We start from the raw sequence: 22,921 nt of genomic DNA, 5'->3' as shown, positions 1-22,921 counted from the left end.
ACATAAACACATATATTTTTGAACTTTAAAAATGTAATGTCCATCTTCTTCTTTGAAATTTTGCTGACCTGCAAAGAATATATTCCAGTTTGGAAAGCTTTTGTGCTAAGAAAAAAAAATTCACAAGCTAACATTATAATGAAATAAGTAGAACTGGACTGACATATTTCACTGGCTTTCCAATGAAGATTGCAAGGCCACAAATGCTGTGGTGTTATTTTGTAGGATATATTGTTTTCTGTTTATTGGTAAATAAATTAGGACTAGATTCAGGGTCGATGAGTTGCTAAACTTTACAGAAAATTATTCAGAAATTATTAATGTAGTATTGTGCTCATTTACCCCTTGAAGTACAGAATAAGTGATATATCTCCTTTTTAGTATTTGTATATTATATTATTTAATCACAACAAACAGGCTTACCCTGTAGCAGAGCTCCAGAATAGCATTCTGAATAAGTCTACCAGGTTGTTGACCTGAAGCATAGCCACCTGCAAACACATTCACAGAGAAGCTGATACCTGTTAAGACTACACTGATACAAACTTCTTACAAAAATGACTAAATAGATTCACCTATGTAACTGAATTGAAAGTCTTTCATTAATGAGCTGGTTGCAAAACTTTTATTCTAAGATATGTAGAGTCTTTTGCAGTAACAAGCTACACTACAGCATCTTGTTGTCTATCCCCTATCCTCTCCCCCAAGCACTGGATCACAGCAAAACTTGTGATCCCTCCATCACCTCTGAGCTAACAGGGAGCCTTTTGGGTTATTTGTCATTCCAGATTCCTGCTCATGAGAATTTGGTCGAGAGCAATTGTTTTGTGTTAGACAAGCAGTAAGAAAATGCTCTAATATAAATCCTAGTTAGGATTCCCTCCCCCTGCCAAGTTAGGACTTTTATGAAAGGACATGCACAGTATATTCAGGAGCTGATCTCACCTTGGTAGAGCACAGTCAGATGTTTACTTAAAGACCAGAGTCCATAGAGAGCACAGAGATTCTTCAGCACTGGCTGCAGTGCAGGTGGAATGCTGGGGTCATGAGTGTAGTCATGATACCGCTGTAAGACTGTTTGTTCAATGAAGGCAATGGCTAAGGATCGACAGTAGTACACCTTAGGAAACAGAAAAGAAGGACACTGAGTATCAAAATACAAAGAACTAATCCTCAGCTGGTGCAGAATGGCATTGCTCTGATCAGGTTAGTAGAGTTCTGTTGATTTAGATCTGATGATTTAGTGTGAGCTTAAAGAAATTCTAAGAAGAAAAGTGAGGAGAAGACACTTTCTACAACATCTATGTAAAGGTTAGTCATGAGATATCTCATGAAATACCTCTTAGAAATAAGATTGTATGCCTATTACCAGCGTAATTTGGCCACTGCACACAGACTTTATAGGATCAAGTAGCTACATCAAAGAGAAGACAATGCAAGATCAGGTTTGCTGATTTTAGGATCATTAATAAACACATAGAATGTTCAAGAATATTTATATTTATTTAATATTATGCAGAGTTTTATAAAGAGGATAAAATCTTCCTATTGAAATCATATTACAGTCTCTTCAAATAACAAATAAAAATCTAATCATGTCAGCTTGAGTGGATTCTGTTTATGGATGGGAACAGATTGCAACATAAGTTGCAATCACACAACAGCTACAGGGTGGACAAGGGATTGGAACCAGCCAGCATGAGTTTAGGAAGGGCAGGTCCTGTCTGACCAACCTGATCTTCTTTTATGATCAGGTGACCTGCATGGTGGGTGAGGGGAAGGCTGTGGACGTTTTCTATCTGGACTTCAGCAAAGCCTTTGACACCGTCTCTCACAGCATTCTCCTGGAAAAGCTGGCAGCCCACGGCTTGGACAGGGGCACTCTCTGCAGTTAAGAACTGGCTGGATAGCTGGTGGTGGTGAACGGTGCTGCATCCAGTTGGCAGCCAGGCACTAGTGGTGTCCCCCAGGGATCAGTGTTGGGCCCAGTTCTATTTAATATCTTTACTGATGATCTGGATGAGGGGATTGAGTGTACCATTAGCAAATTTGCAGATGACACCATGCTGGGGGAGAGTGTTGATCTGCTGGAAGGCAGGAGGGCTCTGCAGAGGGACCTGGACAAGCTGGAGAGATGGTCTGATTCCAGCAAGACGAGGTTCAGCAAGGCCAAGTGCCAGGCCCTGCACTTTGGCCACAACAACCCCCTGCAGTGCTACAAGCTGGGCACAGAGTGGCTGGAGAGCAGCCAGGCAGAAAGGGACCTGGGAGTGCTGATTGACAGGAAGCTGAACATGAGCCAGCAGTGTGCCCAGGTGGCCAAGAAGGCCAATGACATCCTGGCCTGGATCAGGAACAGTGTGGCCAGCAGGACCAGGGAAGTGATTCTTCCCCTGGACTCAGTACTGGTGAGGCCACACCTGGAGTGCTGTGTCCAGTTCTGGGCCCCTCAGTTCAGGAAGGATATTGAGGTGCTGGAGCAGGTCCAGAGAAGAGCAACGAGGCTGGTGAAGGGACTCCAGCACAAGTTCTATGGGGAGAGGCTGAGGGAGCTGGGGCTGTTTAGCCTGGAGAAGAGGAGGCTCAGGGGAGACCTCATCACTCTCTACAACCACCTGAAAGGAGGTTGGAGCCAGGTGGGCATCAGTCTCTACTCCCAGGCAATCAGCAGTAGGACAAGAAGGCACAATCTTAAGCTCTGCCAGGGGAGATTTAGGTTGGATTTTAGGAAGAAATTTTTTATGGAGACAATAATCTGACATTGGAATGGGCTGCCCAGGGAGGTGGTGGATTCACTGTCCCTGGAGGTTTTTAAGATGAGACTGGAGGTGGCACTTAGTGTCATGGTCTAGTAACCATGGTAGTGTTGGATCAAGGGTTGGACTTGATAATCTTGGAGGTCTTTTCCAATATGGTTGATTCTACGATTCTATGGTTTTCAACTAATCCTTGTCGACTGTCCCATGAGAAAGACAAGTCACCAGTTACTGTTAATGCAGAGTATAAGGAATATTTGTCTATATTTATATACTTCACCTTTGCTATATTGTGGCATATATCCTGTAATGAAATACACAGCTGACTGAAAACATTGTAGCTAGTGAACAGGAAGGGAATATGAAACCATTGCTATTCTGGCTGATTTGTTGCAATGCTGTTAACACGTGTTTGGTTTTAGCCCATTTGTTAAGGGTTGAGGTTTTTCTTCTTCTTTTTTTTTTTAATTTAGAATTAGTTGATTAGCTGCTTTTTTTTCTTTTACATACTTGCAATATCCTTGCATCTAAATCCACTGCAACATTTAAAAATATATCATATATTCCAAAGATAACCATCTCCATCAACAGCTGTCCAGTGGTATACTTATGTCCAAGCTCAGATACAAGTATAAATGGCAAACCACACATCTATTCTCTGTAGGATTAGGGAGGACTTCCCCCTTACTACAAGGTCTTTTTTATATATGAATGTCAATTCCCTACTCAGAATGAAGTAAGTCTTAACATCACAAATGAAACATTAAAAATTATTTCCCTGTTATTCTCCTCTATAATTCTATTTCCCTCTTCACCTTTGCTTGCACTACTGTATTGTTTCTATAAAGCTACCTCCAAAACAAAATAACCAAGGGATATGCCAGGAATCTCTTCCAGATCCCCTATAGCATGGACAAATATTATGTATTAGTCAGCCACTGGGCTGACAGAAAACTGTTTCTTCATGCCCAGAAAGTTTTAAATCAAATACGTACATGTCTTCAAAGCACAGCTTGTAAATCATTTTCAGATGTTTTTGAGGTATGCCATTTAAAATAAAAAATTCTGCTGTCCTGAGGAGGAATTGTAGGGAGATAATAAAACTAATGACATGAAGTATATCAATGCCTATCTCAAAAGAAATTGTGTGCCTGAGTATCTTTGGATTTTAGCACATCTGAACATAAAAGAGAAAAGAACCTTCACACTTCTGAGCAAACCACTCTCTCTAATGCACAGGCCCCAGCATCAGCCTCCCCAAGTCCTGGTCAACTGACAGGAAATCAGACTTGAATTTCTGGCAATTCCCATTCTGAGTTTGACCCTGAAGACTTTCTCTAATAAGCTGCTTCTAGGGTAAAAAACAGGAAAGATTTTCTCCACTCTACCAGTTGTTTCACACAGATCATCCCCTGTTGAAGCTAGGCTGGCTCTTTTTAGCTGTAGAGTTGAATACTCCTTCTCAATGGTTTCTAACGAGCTTTGCAGATAAGGTGAACGACACTGACCATTTTCAGGGAACTGATCTTTCTAAGTGACAAATGACAAGTGCTCTTTCTTTGGGTATGAGCCAGTTTTTCTCATGGAGGTAACAGAGGAATCTGGTGAACTTGGGGATATGCACTGAAATTTGGAGTTAAGCCATTCCTAGCTGTTAAAACCCTCTGGTGAGAGAGTGGATCTGCTGTATGTAAATTGTCAGTGTTTCCTTTTCAGGTTCCAGTGCTGTCAGTCTGGTATCCTTCATGAGTACTTTGCCCTATAGGAATTGGAGATGAAAAAGAGCTATTAGGTCATCCAGTTTACCTACCTGCCAGAGCAAGATTCTTTCCTACAGTATGTATTTGGCCACAAGAGCAGATGGAGAAGTAATAATCAGATGCTGCAGTAGATTTAATACTGGTAGATTTAGTCTTCAGAAGTTTTGCTATCAAAATTACAGACAGCACGCAGCACATGCCTGCAACTTTTCTGAAGGGAAATATATCCTGAAAGACTTCTGCTGACAGTAACTGTCCTGCTATCATGTTCTATGCCAAGAACATGGACCGTTATTAAGTTTTATTAGTTATTTGACTTGGTGCTTTATGGTTGAGGAAATTGTACTTCATGACACAAACAGATAAAGCTAACAGGAACTGAAAAACTTGCATGAAAACAAATAAATAAAATAAGAATGATTAATAAGTATTACCTGACAGTTGTTTTTTGCCTCAAAATCACTTAGCCCAGCCTGCTTTTCCTTACTCAGTTTTAGGTCACTTTCTCGGAGCAGGTAGCAAACCAGCCATTTATAAGCTGCTAAAGGAACTGTGAAAAAGAGAGAAGCAAAATTCTTAACATTCACATTTATAATGCAAGAAGTCACATGCCAATTCTACTGCAGTCCTAGTTTTTGTTACTTGAGATGAAAAGTGAAAGTGTTAATTAACTGACAAGTTAATTGACGTGACACTTTGTCCATTACTGTAGATACAATAAATATCTGGGGACCACAGTCAAATTGTAACTGTACAGTGAAGACACACCACACCTGACCATACACTAGTTCATACTGACCCAAAGCTAGAAGACAAGGTATACCTACAGCTCAGTTTAGACTTTTGGCTTGAATAAATTTTTTAGCTTGCTAATTTTTCTCATATTAAGACTTAGGTCTGCAAGGTACACAGTCTCGTCTGAGCATACAAGAAGACAAGACAGTCCACATTTAATGGAAGCTTGACTTGCAACATTGCAAAGATGGTTGAATGTAATCACATTTAAATGAATAGTTTTGTACATAATTGTGTCATATTTTAAGAACTATTAAGGTAAAAAGTAATTCAGCATAAAGTCCTTGCCTGAATCCTGCTTGCTTGTTTCTTAGCTTAAGATTTAGTGTAGACTATGATTTAGGCAATTGGGAGTGTTTACATGCTGCCTAAATTTTGGCAACTAAATTAACAGTCCAGTTTCTAACAGAATGGATCAATAAACAGATGGAGACTTTTTTTTAAAAACTATAGTCTGTTTCAGTAGGTATTAAAAGAGAGGAGAGAACACGTGCTTACATATCAGTTTGTGCATCTTGGAGACGTACAGGAAACAAGAAAGCAAGCAGTTGTTTCAAACTAGTCTTTTTCTTATAAGCCTTTATGTTTTGAAATTATTTAGATTTCGCCCTGCAGCTGTTATGATACTATCTTACTTGGTACTGTGCATCACTATCTGAAGTTCAGCTTTTCTGTAATTATTTGAGCACTGAAGTGGTTATTGAATTATAGGAATCAACTTGATTGCTCCTTATATATCAAGGCTGGAGTTTCTTCCCCCATTATGTTCTCAGTTATACAGATTCACTTAAGCTCTGTGTCCTTTTGCTCTCTCATTATCTGCTCACTTCTTTATAATTTTTGCCTCCAAGGGCCAATCTGAGCTCACAGTGATACACAAATGGGAGTGGCTTCTAATGTCATATTTGATTTGATTACACCAGACTAAACCAGGAAAACTGCGGGGAATTTTCTCTTTACCATTACTCGTTTTTCTCTATACAACCATAAGCAACTGTCAAAGCCAGAGAAAATTAATGCCTTTTCAACATATTTCTAAATCACTTGTGTGGTTTTCTAAAAGAAGATGTTTTAGCGATAGAAGGTAGTGGCAATCAATGGCCTTAAAACTGGAAAACAGCAACACAGTGGCAAACCCCCTAAATCATAGATATTACCTTAGAGACACAGAAATGGAAGAAAAATATCTGATGCTATCCTCCATTCCAGAACTGAGGCTGGGGACAATAGAACCTACTTTGAAATGCAAACTATGTTCTTAGTAAATTGAAATGCATGTAATACAAAGAAAGTCAGCAAATATGACAAATATCAAATAGCAGAGGCCAAATCTCAAATCTCTGGATTGTCTCCTTTGGAAAGGAATTTAAGATTCTAGAATCAGTTTAACAACAACAGAAGGCTACCTGAGGAGTCCATGCAATCTTCAACAGTAATGGCTGTGAATTTCCAGCCAAGGATATGATGGTAGTCTTGCAAAACGTTTATTGTTCCCAAAGGGGATTCAAAAGGAGCTTTATCTGAAACACCAAAAGAAATAAAAATGATATATAAGAAAAGAAATCAGACTTTTTGGAACTAAAAGCCTATTACAAAGTCATCCATACACTCGACAGGCCAGATGAAATTAGACCATAATATTTATTTTATTATGGCCTAGTTCAGCCAAAAGAGGACTGGTGGACAAGTGTGGAAAAACCTGACATCACTGCCTGTAATTATGCCCCATAAGATTCAATTCCAATTGCTGAGTTTTCCAGCTCTGTAAGATGCTAGTGAAACTCACTGCTGGAAAACTGAAACAAAATCTAGAGAACTACAAAATGTAGTGATGGATATTGCTACCAAGTTAGGCGATATGAGCTGGTTTAAGTACAATATGATGACTTATGATGACTTAACCAATACAGAATCACAGAATCATAGAATGGGGTGGTTGGAAGGGACCTTAAAGATCATCTAGTTCCAACCCTCCCATCCTGGACAGGGACACCTTCCACTGGACCAATGTGCTCAGAGCCCCATCCAACCTGGCCTCGAACACTTCCAGGGATGGGGCATGCACAACTCCTCTGCACAACATGTTCCAGTGTCTCACCACCCTTGCAGGGAAGAATTTCTTCCTAACACCTAATCTACATCTCTCATCTTTTAGTTTAAAAACATTCCCCTTTGTCATATAACTATCTGCCCATGTAAAAAGTAGCTCTCCCTCTTTTTTATAAGTACTGGAAGTCCACAATGAGGTCTCCCTGGAGCCTTCCCTTCTCTGGGCTAAACAAAGCCAACTCTCTCAGCCTCTCTTCATAGCAGAGGTGCTTCAGTCCTCTTGAGCATCTTGGTGGCCTCCTCTGGACCCTCTCTAACAGGTCCAAATCCTTCTTGTTCTTAGGACCCCAGAACTGGATGCAGTACTGAGGTAATTCCATTGAACTAAATTGCACTTCTCAGGGAGTAAGATACGACTTAACCTGATTAGGGATGGCAAAACATCTATCTGGTTTCTGCAAGATTTAGGAGAAAGAATATTTCTTGCAGCAAATATCTGTGTATTATGAATATACCATATGACAGAGTCTGTAGCACATTATTTATGCTCCACAGAATGACTACATGACTGTCAAATTCTTTCAGTATGAAATTACCTCCTAATTCCATTAGCTACACACTGTTGGGTCCAGCATAAGATTCCACACTGAAAACTTACCTCTTATGCAGTTCATCCAGCTCATTAAGTAGTTGCTGGTTTGCTGAAGGAGGACGTTGTTATCTCCCTCATATGTGCAGTTTGGATCATTGTCATTTCGGATTTCACCCAGACGATTCACTTAATAAGAACAAATGCATAATTTAATATATTGCAACGTACTAGTGGAAGTTAAGAGAGATTAAATAATTATTTTGTGACAAAACACAAGAGAGTTTTCTGTTCCTGTATGTAAAACTACTGTGATGAACAGAGGAGCTTGAAAGTTCACTGTTTAGTTTGTGAAAGTGAACATACTGTAAAGATTTTAAAAAAGTGTGGCAGTCATCTTACAAGGGGAATTTTCATCTATAAAGTCTGCATCTTTGTTTTTGAAACTGAGACTGAATTGCTTGTATAGTCTGTCCAAATGCTTGTGCAGAACCTGTACAGGTTTAGGGTTTTTTTTTGTGGTAACTGGAATGACATAAACTTTAAAAATATGGATATAAGGAAAAAATACTTTCTAAACATATTGCTAAAATGCAGACATCATAATAGAATAGCAGTTGAAGAAAACATCAACATAACTGTTGTCTGTCTGATCAGTGTATGCAGTAGACTGTAACTTACTGGCAAGGTAACCATGTCCTCCACAAGCTTCTCGGCACTCCTGAGCTGCCTGCTGAGCAGTCCAAGATGCCAGTGGTTTGCTGGCAGCAGATAAAGCATGAATCTCACGTCCCAAATCAGCCTTTGTGAAAAACAAGTTATAAGTGAGTAATAACTTTTACACAAAGTAAGTTTGTGACGGGTTAAAGCCATATATATGTGTACTGCTTTATAATGAACAGTAACTGGCAATACATGCATAAAATTTTCTGAGATCTGTGTAAGCATATTTTTTGGTACCACAGAAAAATCCTGACACAACTGAAGAACTTTCACAACCAACTTTCTTACATGAGACTGGAATAATTTGTGCCAGGTAATGGGTACATGGGTACATCTCAGCTCAGCTGTGCCAGCTGGCATGGCATTGAACTGCTTGTCAATCTTTTCCTCCCAAAAATGGAGAGGCAGGTGGTCTGAAGGTGGACCATCCAGAGAGAGCTTCATTCCCTCTGTGACACGAGCACTACCTCTCTCCCTGGTCAGCAAGGGGATATTTATAAAATTTATTGCCTTGTACAGTTTTCACTGATCTTTTAAGCACCTGTTTTGTAAGGAATAGGAAAACTTAAATGTACATCCTTGGTTTCCAGAGAAGCAGAGTAGTCTGCATTTACACTAACTCTGTTGACCCTCCTTTGACAACATGTTTGGAACTCCACTTTCTGGAGACAGTGGCTTGATACAACCAAGGCTTGTTTAAGAGCGACTCCCTGGTTGCTTTTTTTTGTTTGTTTGTTTATTTAAGATCTCCTGTCAAACAAAAGGAATTCAAAAGGATTACATGCTTAACATTTTCAACAAACAATGATGTTTATTCCTATCATGTTTTTTTTCCTGAGAGTCACTGTTTTGCCTAAGATTAGTGACTGCACTGCAGACCTCCAGAGATGAAGTACAGATAAAAAAATGAAACAGATTTTTCTGTGGTCTATGCAAAGAGGAAAAATTAGAATACCCAGAGATGAGTACAAAAATCTTTCACGAGCTTCATTTTAGCTGAAAAAAGCCTGAGTGTTTAAGTAAGATCTGAGCAATTCACAGCCAGTGTATAGGTCCTAACAATTTGTATTGTCAATATTTGTAAAAATAAATAAAATTTAAATGCTATAAAAACATCATACTGCTGTTATTTTGATTAAGAATCAGTCCTTGCACAGAGATGATAGATTAAACTATTTCCTCTGTAAAGGGGTGACTTTCAAATGGGCTGATTGTGGATGAGCAATTCAGCATTGACTCAAGTCTTAACTTTTTTCTCTAAAAATATTCATCCCAACGCAAGGATTTGAACTGCAAAGTCAAGCCAGACTCAAGGCTTGTGCAGGAATTAAGAATAGTAACATTTCAGAAAGTCTTGATATATGTTCTCTACAGAATCATTTACAACAGTTCTAAGCTAAATTTGCACCCTCATAACATATTCATGATAAAAAATTCTGCAAGAAAACATAACTTTTAATCCCACAGGAATCAATAAAACTTTAATCACATTATCAAAACTAATTTTAATGCTTTTCTAAATGCAACTTTAATCAGTACTTTGTAGCCTCATATTTCTGAGACATTGCTCCATCATTCTTGATTGCAACATAGCCTAAGACTTCTAAGTAGGTCTTTCATTTAAGTTTCCAGTTTATTATAGTTAGAGCTCAGTGAAAAAGAAATGTGTAAATATCTCACCTGTCTCTGATTCCTTTGCTGTGTCAACACACCTGCAGAAAACTCCACGTAGTTCTCAAACAGGGACTTGGAGAAATAATCCAAGGCATATGCAGCAGCCAGGTAAGGAAAAAGACGCCATTGCTAGAAAAAAAATTAAACTGATTTGATCACAAATTGATATATGTTTTTAATACTTATTGTATTGAACTAACCCATTAATTTTTACTGGGTTCAAATTGGAAACTGTTTAATGGAGAACTTAACAAAAACTGTCTATTAACATAACTAATTGTAACTACATACAAGTTACAGTTATGTTATTCTAGTTCTTGCATTTCATGACTTTGTGATAAACATTCTGTTAAACTAGTGCAAAAGTTCACTGAAGCTTTGGGGACCAATGGTATATTTTTTACCCTGTGTTTATAAAATGTCTGGTATGCCAGGGTCAGTCATGATTCATATGTTTCTTCAGTAATAACATGACAGAGGTTGTAACCATTTCACTTGATTGTTTGTTGCTGAATGTATATTAGTGCTGGTTACATTCTGTGAAAAAAAACAAACAAACAAGGGCTGAGAAGCAGAGAAAAAAGTATCTTTGCTGCTCCGTGCAACTCGGGGCTTGTGAAGGAAAAGTTTAGAAAGCTTTTGTGCTAAAGGAAGAAGGGAACGAAATTTTCAGCAAGAACCCACAGAACAGGTCAAAACAGAGAAAAATTGAGAGACTCAAAGAATAATGGGAAGCAGATCCCGGCTTATTCAGAAGTGGTGGAAAGAAGGCAGCTTTCACTAGTTTGTGGAAACCCATGAACTCTTTCAACATTGCAAGACTAAGTGCAAACCTGGAAAAAAGCACCCACATTGCAAGGACAAACTGGGTAGGTTTGTTATCAGCACTTCTTATATATTAACTTTCTTATATATTAACATTCAACAGATCTGAGTTTTCTCTGTTTCCCAGTTACTCCACATACTCTTGTTCTATTTTTTTAGAGCAAAAAGTTGTTTTCATCTGCATAAACTGCAGACAAACATTAATTATACTCCCCTCCAAATCAGTACTATCTTGAGACTTCTCCACAATGGATGTAATTGATTTTTATAATTTTAAAGCATAAAGACTAAAAAGAAAAAATTAGAGTAACAGCAAAAGAAGCACTGAAATATTCAAAGAAATACTAGTTCCTACATGTGCAGTACTTTCATATATTCATATGGGACTGTCTTTCTGAAAAGGTTACTATTTAGAAGACAAAATTTTCTAGGTACTTCAGAAACATGAATATTTTTGGTTTTGCTATTCCAAGAACTTATGTCAAAAGCCTGATCGTGCCAGGAGAAGGTCTTGAGTTGGGAATGAACCCCCACAACTGCACTAGAATGATGTTTCACATGATACAGACAACTTTAATTTTGCTAACTGCAGTGTTACTGTGGTGATCTACAGTAGTTCTGAATCTGCATTTCATTATATAAAAGTCCATAGATGTGAATTCCAAAGTATTTACTTGTGTTTGGTATTCAAGAACAGGTATTTCTTCATCCTCAGTTGGTCCAAACTGGCGGCGAGCTGCTGAGAAGCGAATGGCTATTGCCAAGGCAAGCTTTAAATTGGTCGTGGACATTGCTGTGATCATAATCCTGCCACTGGACAAGGTTCCCAGAGCTGCACTAAAACGCTCTTTAACATCCTGAATGAATAGAAGGCACAGATGGAATGGTGAGGCTAACATTTCATTTACAGCCCCCATGAAGATGCAACTTTTGTAGCGTGATTAGAAGCACAGAGGATTGGCCAGTTTTGTTTTTTGACTTATTCAGAAAAGGTTTTCAGGCAAGACTCAGAGTAGTCTTGCCTGAACATGGTCAATCTCTAAACTCTTTGAGATCAGTGGGGTAGCTCAAAGAGCACTAAGTTTAGTAAAATTAGTCAGATGAGACACCTCTGAAACAGAATTACAAAAATGGTATTCATATCTCATGTGAAATTGTCAACAGCCTTATTTAGGTTTAGGTCCCCAGTACCTCCCAACATAAGAGGCCCATGCTCTGTCTCTTAATCTACTTATATTTTGTATATTTAATAAACTGTATAAATGAAACAAAACCTTGTTTCATACCTTGACTGAACTTGAGTACTTCCCCTCAGCTGTGACATCTCCAGCTATATTCAGTATGTTTTCTTTAGGTATCCTGACATTGTGGAACATGGCAAATCTGTTTAAACAAATACACAGTGTAAAACCTACATTGTCCGAGGTGTTTGCATTACAGAAAAATGTCACAAAGACAGGATTGCACAATGATCTCAGGCATGTCAGTGAACTGAAAACTGTGCCCATCAAGCCAGGTAAATTATTTTAGGAGAGTATGCCCAGAAAGGCTTTCAAACTCAAGAGCAGCACAAGAAATTCATGAAGGGAGGTTAGTTGTTGTAATTAATCTGTTTTTTTTGGGTTTGCTTTAGAAAGATGATGCCTACAAAACCAAAACACACACTTCATTGACTCTAGGAGACCATTTCAGCAGCTTCAGAAGTAAATTAGTAAAAAAGTAATGGATGACCAATGTATTCTATCTGAAGGAAGGGACAAGAAAAGTCACTTATTAGAGAACTTATACACAAGCACTTTGACAGGTACTTTCAACGACACCTCAGACACTTGAACTGAATTCTCAGTCTGCATGAGCCTAGGTAAGTTACTTAGCTTGATATCTCAGCTGTCAAAAAATTTCAGAAGATGAACAACTTCCTTCTCCTGCCTAGAAGCTGACAGGACCATTCTGACTCCTAATAATTCCCTGCCACTAAGAATTCTGCTGAAGTATCTGCTTTACTGAAGCATATACTTGTTGTTTAGTCCAGTCTGGAGATTGCTTTGGAATAGAGACACTATATATTTTTATGAGTCTAAAATATAGATCTGGGAGGATCATTCATGCTATTGCAAAACAAATGAGGACATAGCTGCAATAGTGCTCTGAGGAGGAACCAAATGGAAATTTTTCCTTTGTTTAAACTCAGATTAGGAATTCTGTTCCCTGGAATGTGGCGTCTTAAAAAGGAAGACCGGGACAACATTTTCTAAATTGTGGCACCCTAGCAACAATAAAGAGGGAAGTTGTGAGAATAGGAAGAATGTCCTGAGTATTCATATTGGTCAGAAAGAAAGTGTCTGAACTGTTTCACCCAAATGGGCAGTAGAACTTGGCACAATAGCAGTAGTATCAACTCCACTCACAAATATGTCACTATCTAATAGCACTTGAAAAGCTGTATTTGTAATCAAAGAAAATTCCCTTTCCCTGCCAATACAGGTTGATCTATTTAATAAGGCTCACGAGAGCCAGGTCTTTCACATTAATAAATTACATAAGGGCTGCATTGCTGCATGTGCTGTTAAATTATGAGTTGTTTCCAAGGAAACGTATCTGCATACGGAATTTATTCAGCCTTAGAGATACACAGTATTTTCGGACTTAGACACAGAGAAAGGCGTGCTATCCTAACCAAGGACCAGCTGCTTACTGGCCTTAACAGTCTTAATAAGTGCTTTGTTAAGTGCCAGTTTCTCTGAGACAACACTACTTCATAACCAAAAAAAATTCAGAACTTCCAGAAAGCTGATTTTCATCTTTGTTAATATTTTCTCATATCACTGAAAATAAAAAATCTCATTCAAGAAAGATCTTTTGGGTAAATTCACATTCTCTGCTCCCTATATCCCAAACAGAACAACAATTAAAACTGTATAACCAGCAGTATTTTTAAGCAATAGCATGCACCTTAGACAGAATTTGAGCTTTTAAATTATTACTACTCATTGCTTTAATTACAGGAGAGTGTGCATGGCAAGGTTTAGGTCCCTGGTTTAGCGCTTTCTTTTTATAGTTGCTGTACATTCATAGAATTCCAAGAAGGTGTTTCCTCCTAGGACCTTACGATCCAAGCATAGGGCAGGAAGCTACAAATATGTTCAAACAAGCAGTTTAGCTGACACTAACTACTGAAGAATACCTTCTTGACAGGATACCTGCCAGTCACAGCACACTGGCAGCTATTCAATGGCATTTTTTTTACAAGTCATTAGAGCAAATGAGAATTTTAAGAAGGAATCAGTGATAAAAGTAAGGGTGTCTCTTGGATGTTTATAAACGATCCCTCCCAGGTAGGAAAAGATGCATGGAAAAAAGCAGTATTATTTTAAAAAGCTACCACATGGGTGATAAAAACTGGAATTATATCCACTGATACCACGTATACAGTTTGATGAGCAGACAAAACTTATGATAAAGGAAGAACTATTAAAATGAAGCTGTCATGTTAGCTGAATTTTTTGAAGGGGAGAAAACAATTATAAAAGAATTATTATGATTAAAAACTACATGTATACCCTTCTTAAATAATTTTTCTCACAGGTAGTGAACCAGAATACTGATTTTCCTATTGTTATATAACCTATTTTCTTAAAATCAAAATGAATTCAAATAACAGGTTTTGAAAGTTTAGATTTTTTTCCCTTGATATTATCCATTACAGATACATTATTTACTTCTTTTCCTGCAAGTTGCTATAAGATATACAGATACACATATAAGATGGCAAAGACTTTAAGAAGCAAAAGAGAGTGGCAGAACTAGCAATTAAAAATCACACAGAAAATTCCCATGTGTAAAGAAATAAGATATTTTGCCTATAAGCACCAGTGTTGAAAATAAATGCAGAACCTTACAGGACTAGGCGTTTAGGCGACCTTGTGAGATCGCTGCCAACTGCTGCTATGCTCCTCCAAGAACTTTGCTGTTGGGAGTTGTTAGACATACTGGCCAATTTGAACTTGATATTGGAACATATTAAAAATAAATAGTAAGATTTATTGAAGTCAATGATCACGTTTCTAATGGTTATTAACCTAGAAAGCATAGACTTGGCCCACATCTGTCAACGTGTTTAGGGGAAAAATCTCCTTAAAGAATTGAAGGAATATCTTACAATAATGGAACTGTATACACAGTCATGGGGATATCATGTACCAGCAAGTTTGGAAAATGGCTAAATTTCACACAGTGATGACAAGACCAGAGGTTTGAAAGCTGCCCTACTTAGGGCCTCTTCAGTATAGCAAACAGCATGACTGAGATTAAGACCTCTCAGCCAGACAGACGGACAGCTGTCACTTGAATCACATATTTTAGCACAGGTAAAAACTGTATCACACAGATTTCTACCTTGACTAGCTGAGCAGAGTGAACTGCTATTCCAATAGTAGCATTCTTGTTTGGGTTCTTTGGCCAGTAGCTTAGGGAACATTTCAAACTAAGTTAATCTTACTGACTTTAAATCATGCAATAGTAATTCAGCTGGTGTGCAGCAATGCTGATAAAAGAGGAGCAGCTGGAAAAGCTACGAGCTCCTTTTGCCAGTACTAAATTAATAAGCTGTTACTATAGTACAAATCACTCAAACATGCTTTGGTGAATTTTAGACTCACTAAAATGCCTTTTCTGCCTTTCAGCTTTTGTTACTGACTACGTTAGAGATGGTGCAAGGACACCAGTCAGACTTTCAGCCAGAAACAGAAAACAGGTGAATGGTATTGGAAGGCTGTGAGTTAAGTGATCTCACGGCTGTTTATGAGACACAACGAACCTTGGGAAGAATAACATTTCAGAGGTTTGGTGAAAAACTTTCAGAAGGAAAGAAAATAGCCAGATATTCCAGACTGAAATTCACAGAAGGGTTAGAGTTGAAAAGAGTTACAGAGAAACTGGGGAAAACTGCAAGGCAGTATTTTAGCTCTAGTTTCCACAATGAAGTCTCTAATCTAAGAATGTAGCTCTGTACAGTAACGCTGAATACCATTGATAAAACAACATAGCATTTTATAGGGCTCCTAATCCTACCTTAATAGACTTCATGAACATAAACTCATTCTAAAGTTCTTATAGATTAAGTGCCAGTCTTGCAAGGAGCTCTGGATGTGCAGACTCCTGCAACTGTGGAGAGCTGAGAGAGTTCTGCTAAGGAAGAAAAAAGGTTGTTTGAAGGTCGCTGCAGATGCGAGGCTGTATTTCTGTGCATGATAAAACAAATATGTGACCAGATCTGAATCTACCTTTCCCCATTAGCACCACCAAGTGCCTTTCGGTGTGAATCAGAGATGGCTGTAGAACTGTGAGGCACATGAACATGACAAAGATGAGGGGATACGGCAGCACTCTCCAGCTATGTGACTACATCTTAGTAGCCTGCACAGCACTGTAGGTACCCATATAGTGTCTAACCTTGACTACAACAAATATCACTGTTTTGACTTAAACTGAAAACATGTAAGATGTGTTTGCAAACTACTTGGTTTTAACTACGAAAGTAGCACTTTTCACAAGGATTGAAGTATTGATGCTATATTCAGATAACGTAAATACAGGCACAGGCATTTTTAACATTTATTTTTCTTTTACAGCCATTTCATCATTTTTGCAATTGTCTGTGACTTAGGTCAGAGGCTGTAAGTCAATAAAAATGTTAAACAAGCCCAAACTTGTTTATTTGGGAAGGAAGACTGATTTCTACACTTGATTTCTTATTCATATTTCTATAGTGTCCCTTTCCCTGTACTGAAACAGCCACTCCTGAGGCCTTGCAGTGAACCACACGTGACAAATGATCTGGTTGAAGACAGCTAAAATTGTCTGGTGTTTTTTTTCAGGCAGTTCCAGTTCCCTAGCTGAGTCCCCTACAAAGCTACGTAAAAGTTCATCCCAGCACAAAGAAAAAGGCAGTATGGGAGCAGAAGCAAACAACCAAAAAAGTTGATTACAGATATTATCTTCACCAAACTACTGCTTCAGATTGAAAGATGAAGCTCCAAAGACTATTTAGACTTCAACCATGCATTACAGCTCCTATTTCCCTAGTGAAATAACTGCAACCATTGCAAAATCTAAATGAGAGTTAAGAGGATAAACACCAGGAGACAAAGACCTTTTGAAGGACTAGATTTTCATTTGTTCTGCCCTTAAACTAGCACTAGCAGAATCATAATGTATTATTGGAAGTCATACTGAAGTAGTAACAAAGAAAAAAATATGAATTAACCATTTAAAATCGTCTGTAAAGGTTTGGAGGTTATGTGATGTATGCCATCTTTGTCAATATACAAGGAATTGTACTGAGGGCTTTCAGAGCCTGCTAATTCTTTCTAGAAGGGGTTCTTTTACACCATTTACTGCATTTCTACCCAATAAATCCCCTCTACCCATTTTCTCTTGGATATTTTGTTTTGTTTTCAGCATCCAGAAAACTAAATCTGGCCTCACTGATTGCTAGAGAATATGCTGAACATCTTAGCATGTTGTATAACTGCAGCTAGACATAACTGTACATGAAAGTTTGTTAAACAGCTAATAAAAACCACCAGTTTTCCAAAGTGTATTATTATAATGAGATCCAGTTAACAATTCTTCTTCTCCCAGAAAAATTGTTTTCTCCCCTACAAAAAATTCAGCTAACATGACAGCTTCATTTTACTAGTTCTTCCTTTATCATAAGTTTTGTCTGCTCATCAAACTGTATACATGGTATCAGTGGATAGATCTGCACGAGTTCAGAACACATTTTATAAAGAGAAGCATAGAAAGCACCACTTCAGAAACACAATTATAGCTGACTTTCACTTTCCCCAGGTAGATTCAGATGGGCATCATTTCCATCTCTGGAGAAGGGTAAGAAGCAATTTGCTGCTAGTACAAATGGACATGAAATTGGTTCACCACCAGCCCAGTATCAATCAATTACTGATGCACACTGCAGTAATGGGTACTTTTGGTAATGTTACATTAGCCAAGGGAGACAGGAAAAAACCCAAAACCAAAACCCCCACAATACAGGAAAGAAACAGAAATGCACATCAGCACTTACCCAATATGTGTGTGTCACACACACTTCACTTATACCTTTTATTGCAAAGCCCCTGAAATCCCAAATACCCAGGGATTTTTTCAGTGGTTGTTTTTTTCCCCTCAGCTACTTCCGTTTTGGGTTTGCAGTGAACAGCATATTTCAAAGACTAGTGCCAGAGCACTAGCAACAGGTGGACATATTATCATAAAATAAAGACTGAAGCACTTGCAACCCCTGGTGGCAGTCTTGATTTAATTTTGGTAACAAAACACAAAACCAGTCTAAACTCTCCATAAGAAAACCTGGATTTCTATTTTTGCCCATTTATGCATTGATTACATGAATTGTTGCAAATTTCCAAGAGAAAGAAAAATATTTTAAAATATTTTACAGTGATTTTGTCTTTTTTTTGTCAGGATAGTGAAGTTACAAAGAACTGTAAACCCCATGTGATTTTTGGACATTTGAATTATGAAACTATGAGAATTATTTGGAAAGACAGACTGAGAAATGGACTTACACTATGAAAATTCCACATTACTTATGAAATTCTTTCTGTTACTAGAAACACTACACTCTGCATTAGCAGGAAACCAGTTTTCAGTCAAACAACCCAAGAGATTAATTGTTTTCCAAAGCCAGAAGAGACAACTACAATCTCCTACCCTGTTCTCTTACATAGCATAAATCAATGGCATTTTCCAAGGAGGCTCTGGCATTTCTTCCCTGTGACCTTCATTAGTGTTCAAGAATTTAACTCTCTGTATTCATATTGAAAATAATTTGCATAAATTTCTTGAAGCACAGGAACAAAACCAAATATCTCTGACAGAGATGGCAGACTCTGATCTTCACTCTGACCACATATCCTGAGTGTAACTACATGAAAATAGACCTGATTGACTGTTTATGGTAGTTGACCCAGGCTTCAAATATACATTCAAAAAACCTGGCAGTGCATGCAGTAGAGACTAACACCTGTAGTCAAGGCATAGAGGAATGTTTTCTCATCCCCACGTACAACAGGTTTCTACACTGCAGGCTGTGCTTTCTCTGGGATAAGCTAGGATATAAGATTACTAAACAGCTAAGGAGAACACCTTGACAAGGCCGTGTCTGGTGAAATGTCTCTCTGTACATCTGGTATTTTGCAGATCATGCAACCAACAGTCCATTTTCTGGGGTGGCACAGCACCTACAAACAAATGCAGAACTCTGAAGCAGCTCCCTCTCCATTCAGTCCCCATTCAGACCTTCGTGTGCCTCTGAGAAGCAATGTCTAAAAGTCCTGACATTTTTGACAGTTCATTGTGAGCAGGAAGGTCACAAAACAAAAATTAGTTCTCTAGTTCTTGTGAACAATTCTGGCTTCTTGCCTCAGAGCTCTCCAAATAGCTGAGGTAGTTCAGGAACACAGGCTCCTGAAGTTGTTAGCTGAATAAAGGGTATCTATTGGTAACCTTGGGCTCTCTTGTTCTTCTGTCTTAATCTGCAGGAGTTGTCTTAAGCTTTCTAATGCAGGGACTGTCTTAATGCATACTTAAGAGACACAGATCCATGACTGGGGCTCTTTAGGCACTGCTGTTTGAAGAAAATATTATTTTTTAAAGAAATACAGGCAAAGGAAACAAGAAGATTAGAATGATTAGGAAATATGACTGCTTTAAATGACATATGATGTCATAACTAAGATAAGAGACTCCACCTGACATTAAGATAGAAGGTCATTGATATCTCTTATTTACATTTTATTATGTGGATTATAATTTTAGATTATTCAGTTATCAATATTTTAAGAAATGCTCTATTTTTCCCAGTAGATCAAAGGGAAAAAAGGATTCAAAACTATATAAATTTTGAATTAATGTAAAAAGCACACAGTTCTTCCTTGTGCTGCACATAAAACTATGCTGCATATTAAGAATGAACTGCAGTATTTGAACATTTCTACAGAAATATGTAGTTGAAGTACATTTAGATTGCTCAGGCCCATGTTACTGTGCCATCTGGTGGCTACTAGTTCATAATGCAGAAGTAGGCAAAAATATGCCCCCAAACCCAAACATCCCTCTTTTCCAGGCTTTTTCTCACATTTTTCCTCTATAAAACATAATTTTCTTTTTTTAATTTTTTTGTATTTATTTCTTCTGTGTCTTCAGGAAACAGAGAATCAATGAGATTGAGGTACATAAACACAAATTTCAGTGCTATTTTTGCCACTACAGCATATCTGGGATAAAAGGAAGAGGCTGCTACAGGCAACAAACTACAGAAGGAAGCCCTGTGACCTTCTGGAAAGACAGCCAAAGGCTGTCTTTAGGATGTCTATCCTTTACTGCAATGGTATGTTATGAAGGACAATACATTTGTAACGAAATTAATCTACAGAAAGAGGTAAATTTAAGGCATAAAGCAGTGACACCCTTCCTTGTTATTTTAAGTTTCTGTCTTTACACAGAGCTAAATAACTAATACAGGAGTTTAAATAGTAATTTTTACATATTGACCGTTTTAATGCAGAAATCTACTTCTATTTCCTCACTGTCTCTCCTCCCCATCAGACTCCTTTGGTTAGTAAAGCAGAGACATGGTAAGGCCATTGAAGCCCATGACTAAAAAATGGAGCTCAGGTATTTTTTATTTCACACAGAGAATACAGAAAAAAAAAAATAAAACAAGCCTTCTCCTTCTCTTCCACAGTGACCAGGATTAGTCCAGAAATCTCACTGTTTAAAAAAGATACAGAGTTTCTCTACTGGGCCTTATTAATCTTACATCTTTACTAACAATATTGAGGAAAACAATTAGCCTTCTTGCCAGCTGGAGATCAACAGAGAAAATAATTAAGGGCTTACACCCAGATGGGTGCAGAGTTTGATAAAGTTCTTTACTCAGAACTTATTGGAACGAATTTGTTGGGTTTTTTTAATTATTACTGTTGCAGAGTGTGTGACTGAAAGACTGCTTCGGGATATTCACAGAATACTAGGGACAATTCACATTTTAAAAGGTTAGAGAAGCTGAAAAACTATGTATATTTAGATAGAAAATACTGAAATTCAACATTTTTCAGTCTGGGTCTTGTTTTAATTTTTTTGAGAAATACCAACAGTTTAAAACCACTTGCCAATATCTAAGAAGTGAAGACAGGCAGACATTTGCACCACTACATTGTGATATAACTGAGAATGTTTCCTCCTTCAAATGGATTGACTTACCCATTATCCAACCCATTCTGCCCAATTTTCTTTCCTATGTCCCCTACCATCACACCTGGCATTGGTAGGAGAGTTTTTGTATCTCGAATCTGTATAGAAGCGAAACAAAACATTATTTCAGTTGTGGAACAATGAGAGTTATTGCCTGAACTTTTCAAACAATGAAAATATTTTCAACTTGTACTCTCTTATTAATGCTAAAGAAAGCTCTGTTTCTTCCAAGCACGTAATCCTGGATATAGCTTGTACTTAACCAGGATATAGATCTTTTAATGAAAATTACTTTGGCAATGAGACTAATTACACAACTGTGTTAAATATGCCTTAACACTAATGGCTGCTGTCATCAGACTAGCACTGAAATTTTCTTCAGGTATACACTGACACAGTAGGAATCAATGAAACTTTTATGTAACAATCATCTTTGAAATATTCCCCAATTCTGTGATAAATTCTGTTCAGTCTGAAACTAGTCCATTTTACTATGTACAAGTTTTCTACTGCACTGCCATATTTTCTGATGCCTTTAACCCTAGAAACTGATTTCTGTGGCAGAAGCTTGCACATTTCATACAAATCAGCCCGTAGCACTGGCAAACATAAATCACCCTAAGCCTCATGCAAGACTTTCAGGACTTCATATAACATAGGTGAGTTGTAACTATATAAGTACCATGATCATCTGGACACTTTTCAGCTCTTTGGTATTTTTCAGAATTCTTTGCAGAAAACCGACAGTCTAAAACTGGCTGTACAACCATCGCAAAATCAGCGAACACTTAAAAACTTGTTACAATTGCAGTAAACTGTGATGGCATGAAATAAACAATCTGCAGGTCAGATAGAAATAAAGCACAACAGAAAGTCTTTAATTTGAATCCACAAAAGAAAAAAGGACTGGCAATATTTCTACCCTACCTGTACGAGAAAAGAATGCAATCCTTGGCACTGTCCATCAGGAGTATAGAGCTGGGCGTACAAAACTGCGTGAGTGGCATGTTTTCCCATATTACCAACCCAGAACTTTGCAGCTTCAAAGTCAGGTGTATTGATGATAAATTCCTGTAGCCAGGAAAGAAAAAAAAAAAAATTATATACATCATAAAATTCAGCACACAGGTATTTTGGGTTGGGTTTTTTTTCATTATCCTGGTAATGCTTTGAAAACCTTCATTAACTGCCAGGATTTTATTCTGTAATGCACTCCAACAAGAAACGTCTCTTACTGTATTCAACTTTGGAGAGTTAGGACAAAAATTACAGTTTATAAAGTTCATTACCTCACCGTAAAGCCTGAAATTCACCCTTTTCACTTGCTCATTTAAGCACCTAAAAAAAATAAAGCAGACTGACGGACTCAGAAGCATTTCCTACACCTTGGCTTAAACTGAGCTGTGAGCTCAAGCGAGGGACTGTGAGGGTTGTTCCAGCTGTGAGGACTGAAGCCTATGCAGGGACCACCT

At 37.9% G+C, this 22,921-nt stretch overlaps 1 protein-coding gene across 1 annotated transcript in view; it reads right to left on the bottom strand.

The window, feature by feature from the left end:
• Window positions 1-22,921, bottom strand: part of ACOX3 (acyl-CoA oxidase 3, pristanoyl) — a 33,802-nt gene that overhangs the window by 3,868 nt on the left and 7,013 nt on the right. The window contains exons 6-16 of the mRNA XM_027642829.1: window positions 22,377-22,520; window positions 21,459-21,547; window positions 12,458-12,554; window positions 11,846-12,028; window positions 10,353-10,475; window positions 8,631-8,751; window positions 8,019-8,138; window positions 6,718-6,831; window positions 4,951-5,066; window positions 946-1,120; window positions 424-491 (exon numbers count right to left, since the gene is read on the bottom strand). Coding sequence (XP_027498630.1) covers window positions 424-491; window positions 946-1,120; window positions 4,951-5,066; window positions 6,718-6,831; window positions 8,019-8,138; window positions 8,631-8,751; window positions 10,353-10,475; window positions 11,846-12,028; window positions 12,458-12,554; window positions 21,459-21,547; window positions 22,377-22,520 — 1,350 coding nt within the window. The remainder of the gene's footprint in view (window positions 1-423; window positions 492-945; window positions 1,121-4,950; window positions 5,067-6,717; window positions 6,832-8,018; window positions 8,139-8,630; window positions 8,752-10,352; window positions 10,476-11,845; window positions 12,029-12,457; window positions 12,555-21,458; window positions 21,548-22,376; window positions 22,521-22,921) is intronic.

The sequence above is a fragment of the Corapipo altera genome, unplaced genomic scaffold, assembly GCF_003945725.1.
Source record: "Corapipo altera isolate COAL_440 unplaced genomic scaffold, ASM394572v1 22, whole genome shotgun sequence".
In the NCBI taxonomy this organism is placed as follows: domain Eukaryota; kingdom Metazoa; phylum Chordata; class Aves; order Passeriformes; family Pipridae; genus Corapipo; species Corapipo altera.
The sequence above is the reverse complement of the archived record's forward strand: the minus strand, read 5'-3'. Positions and strand labels throughout refer to the sequence as shown.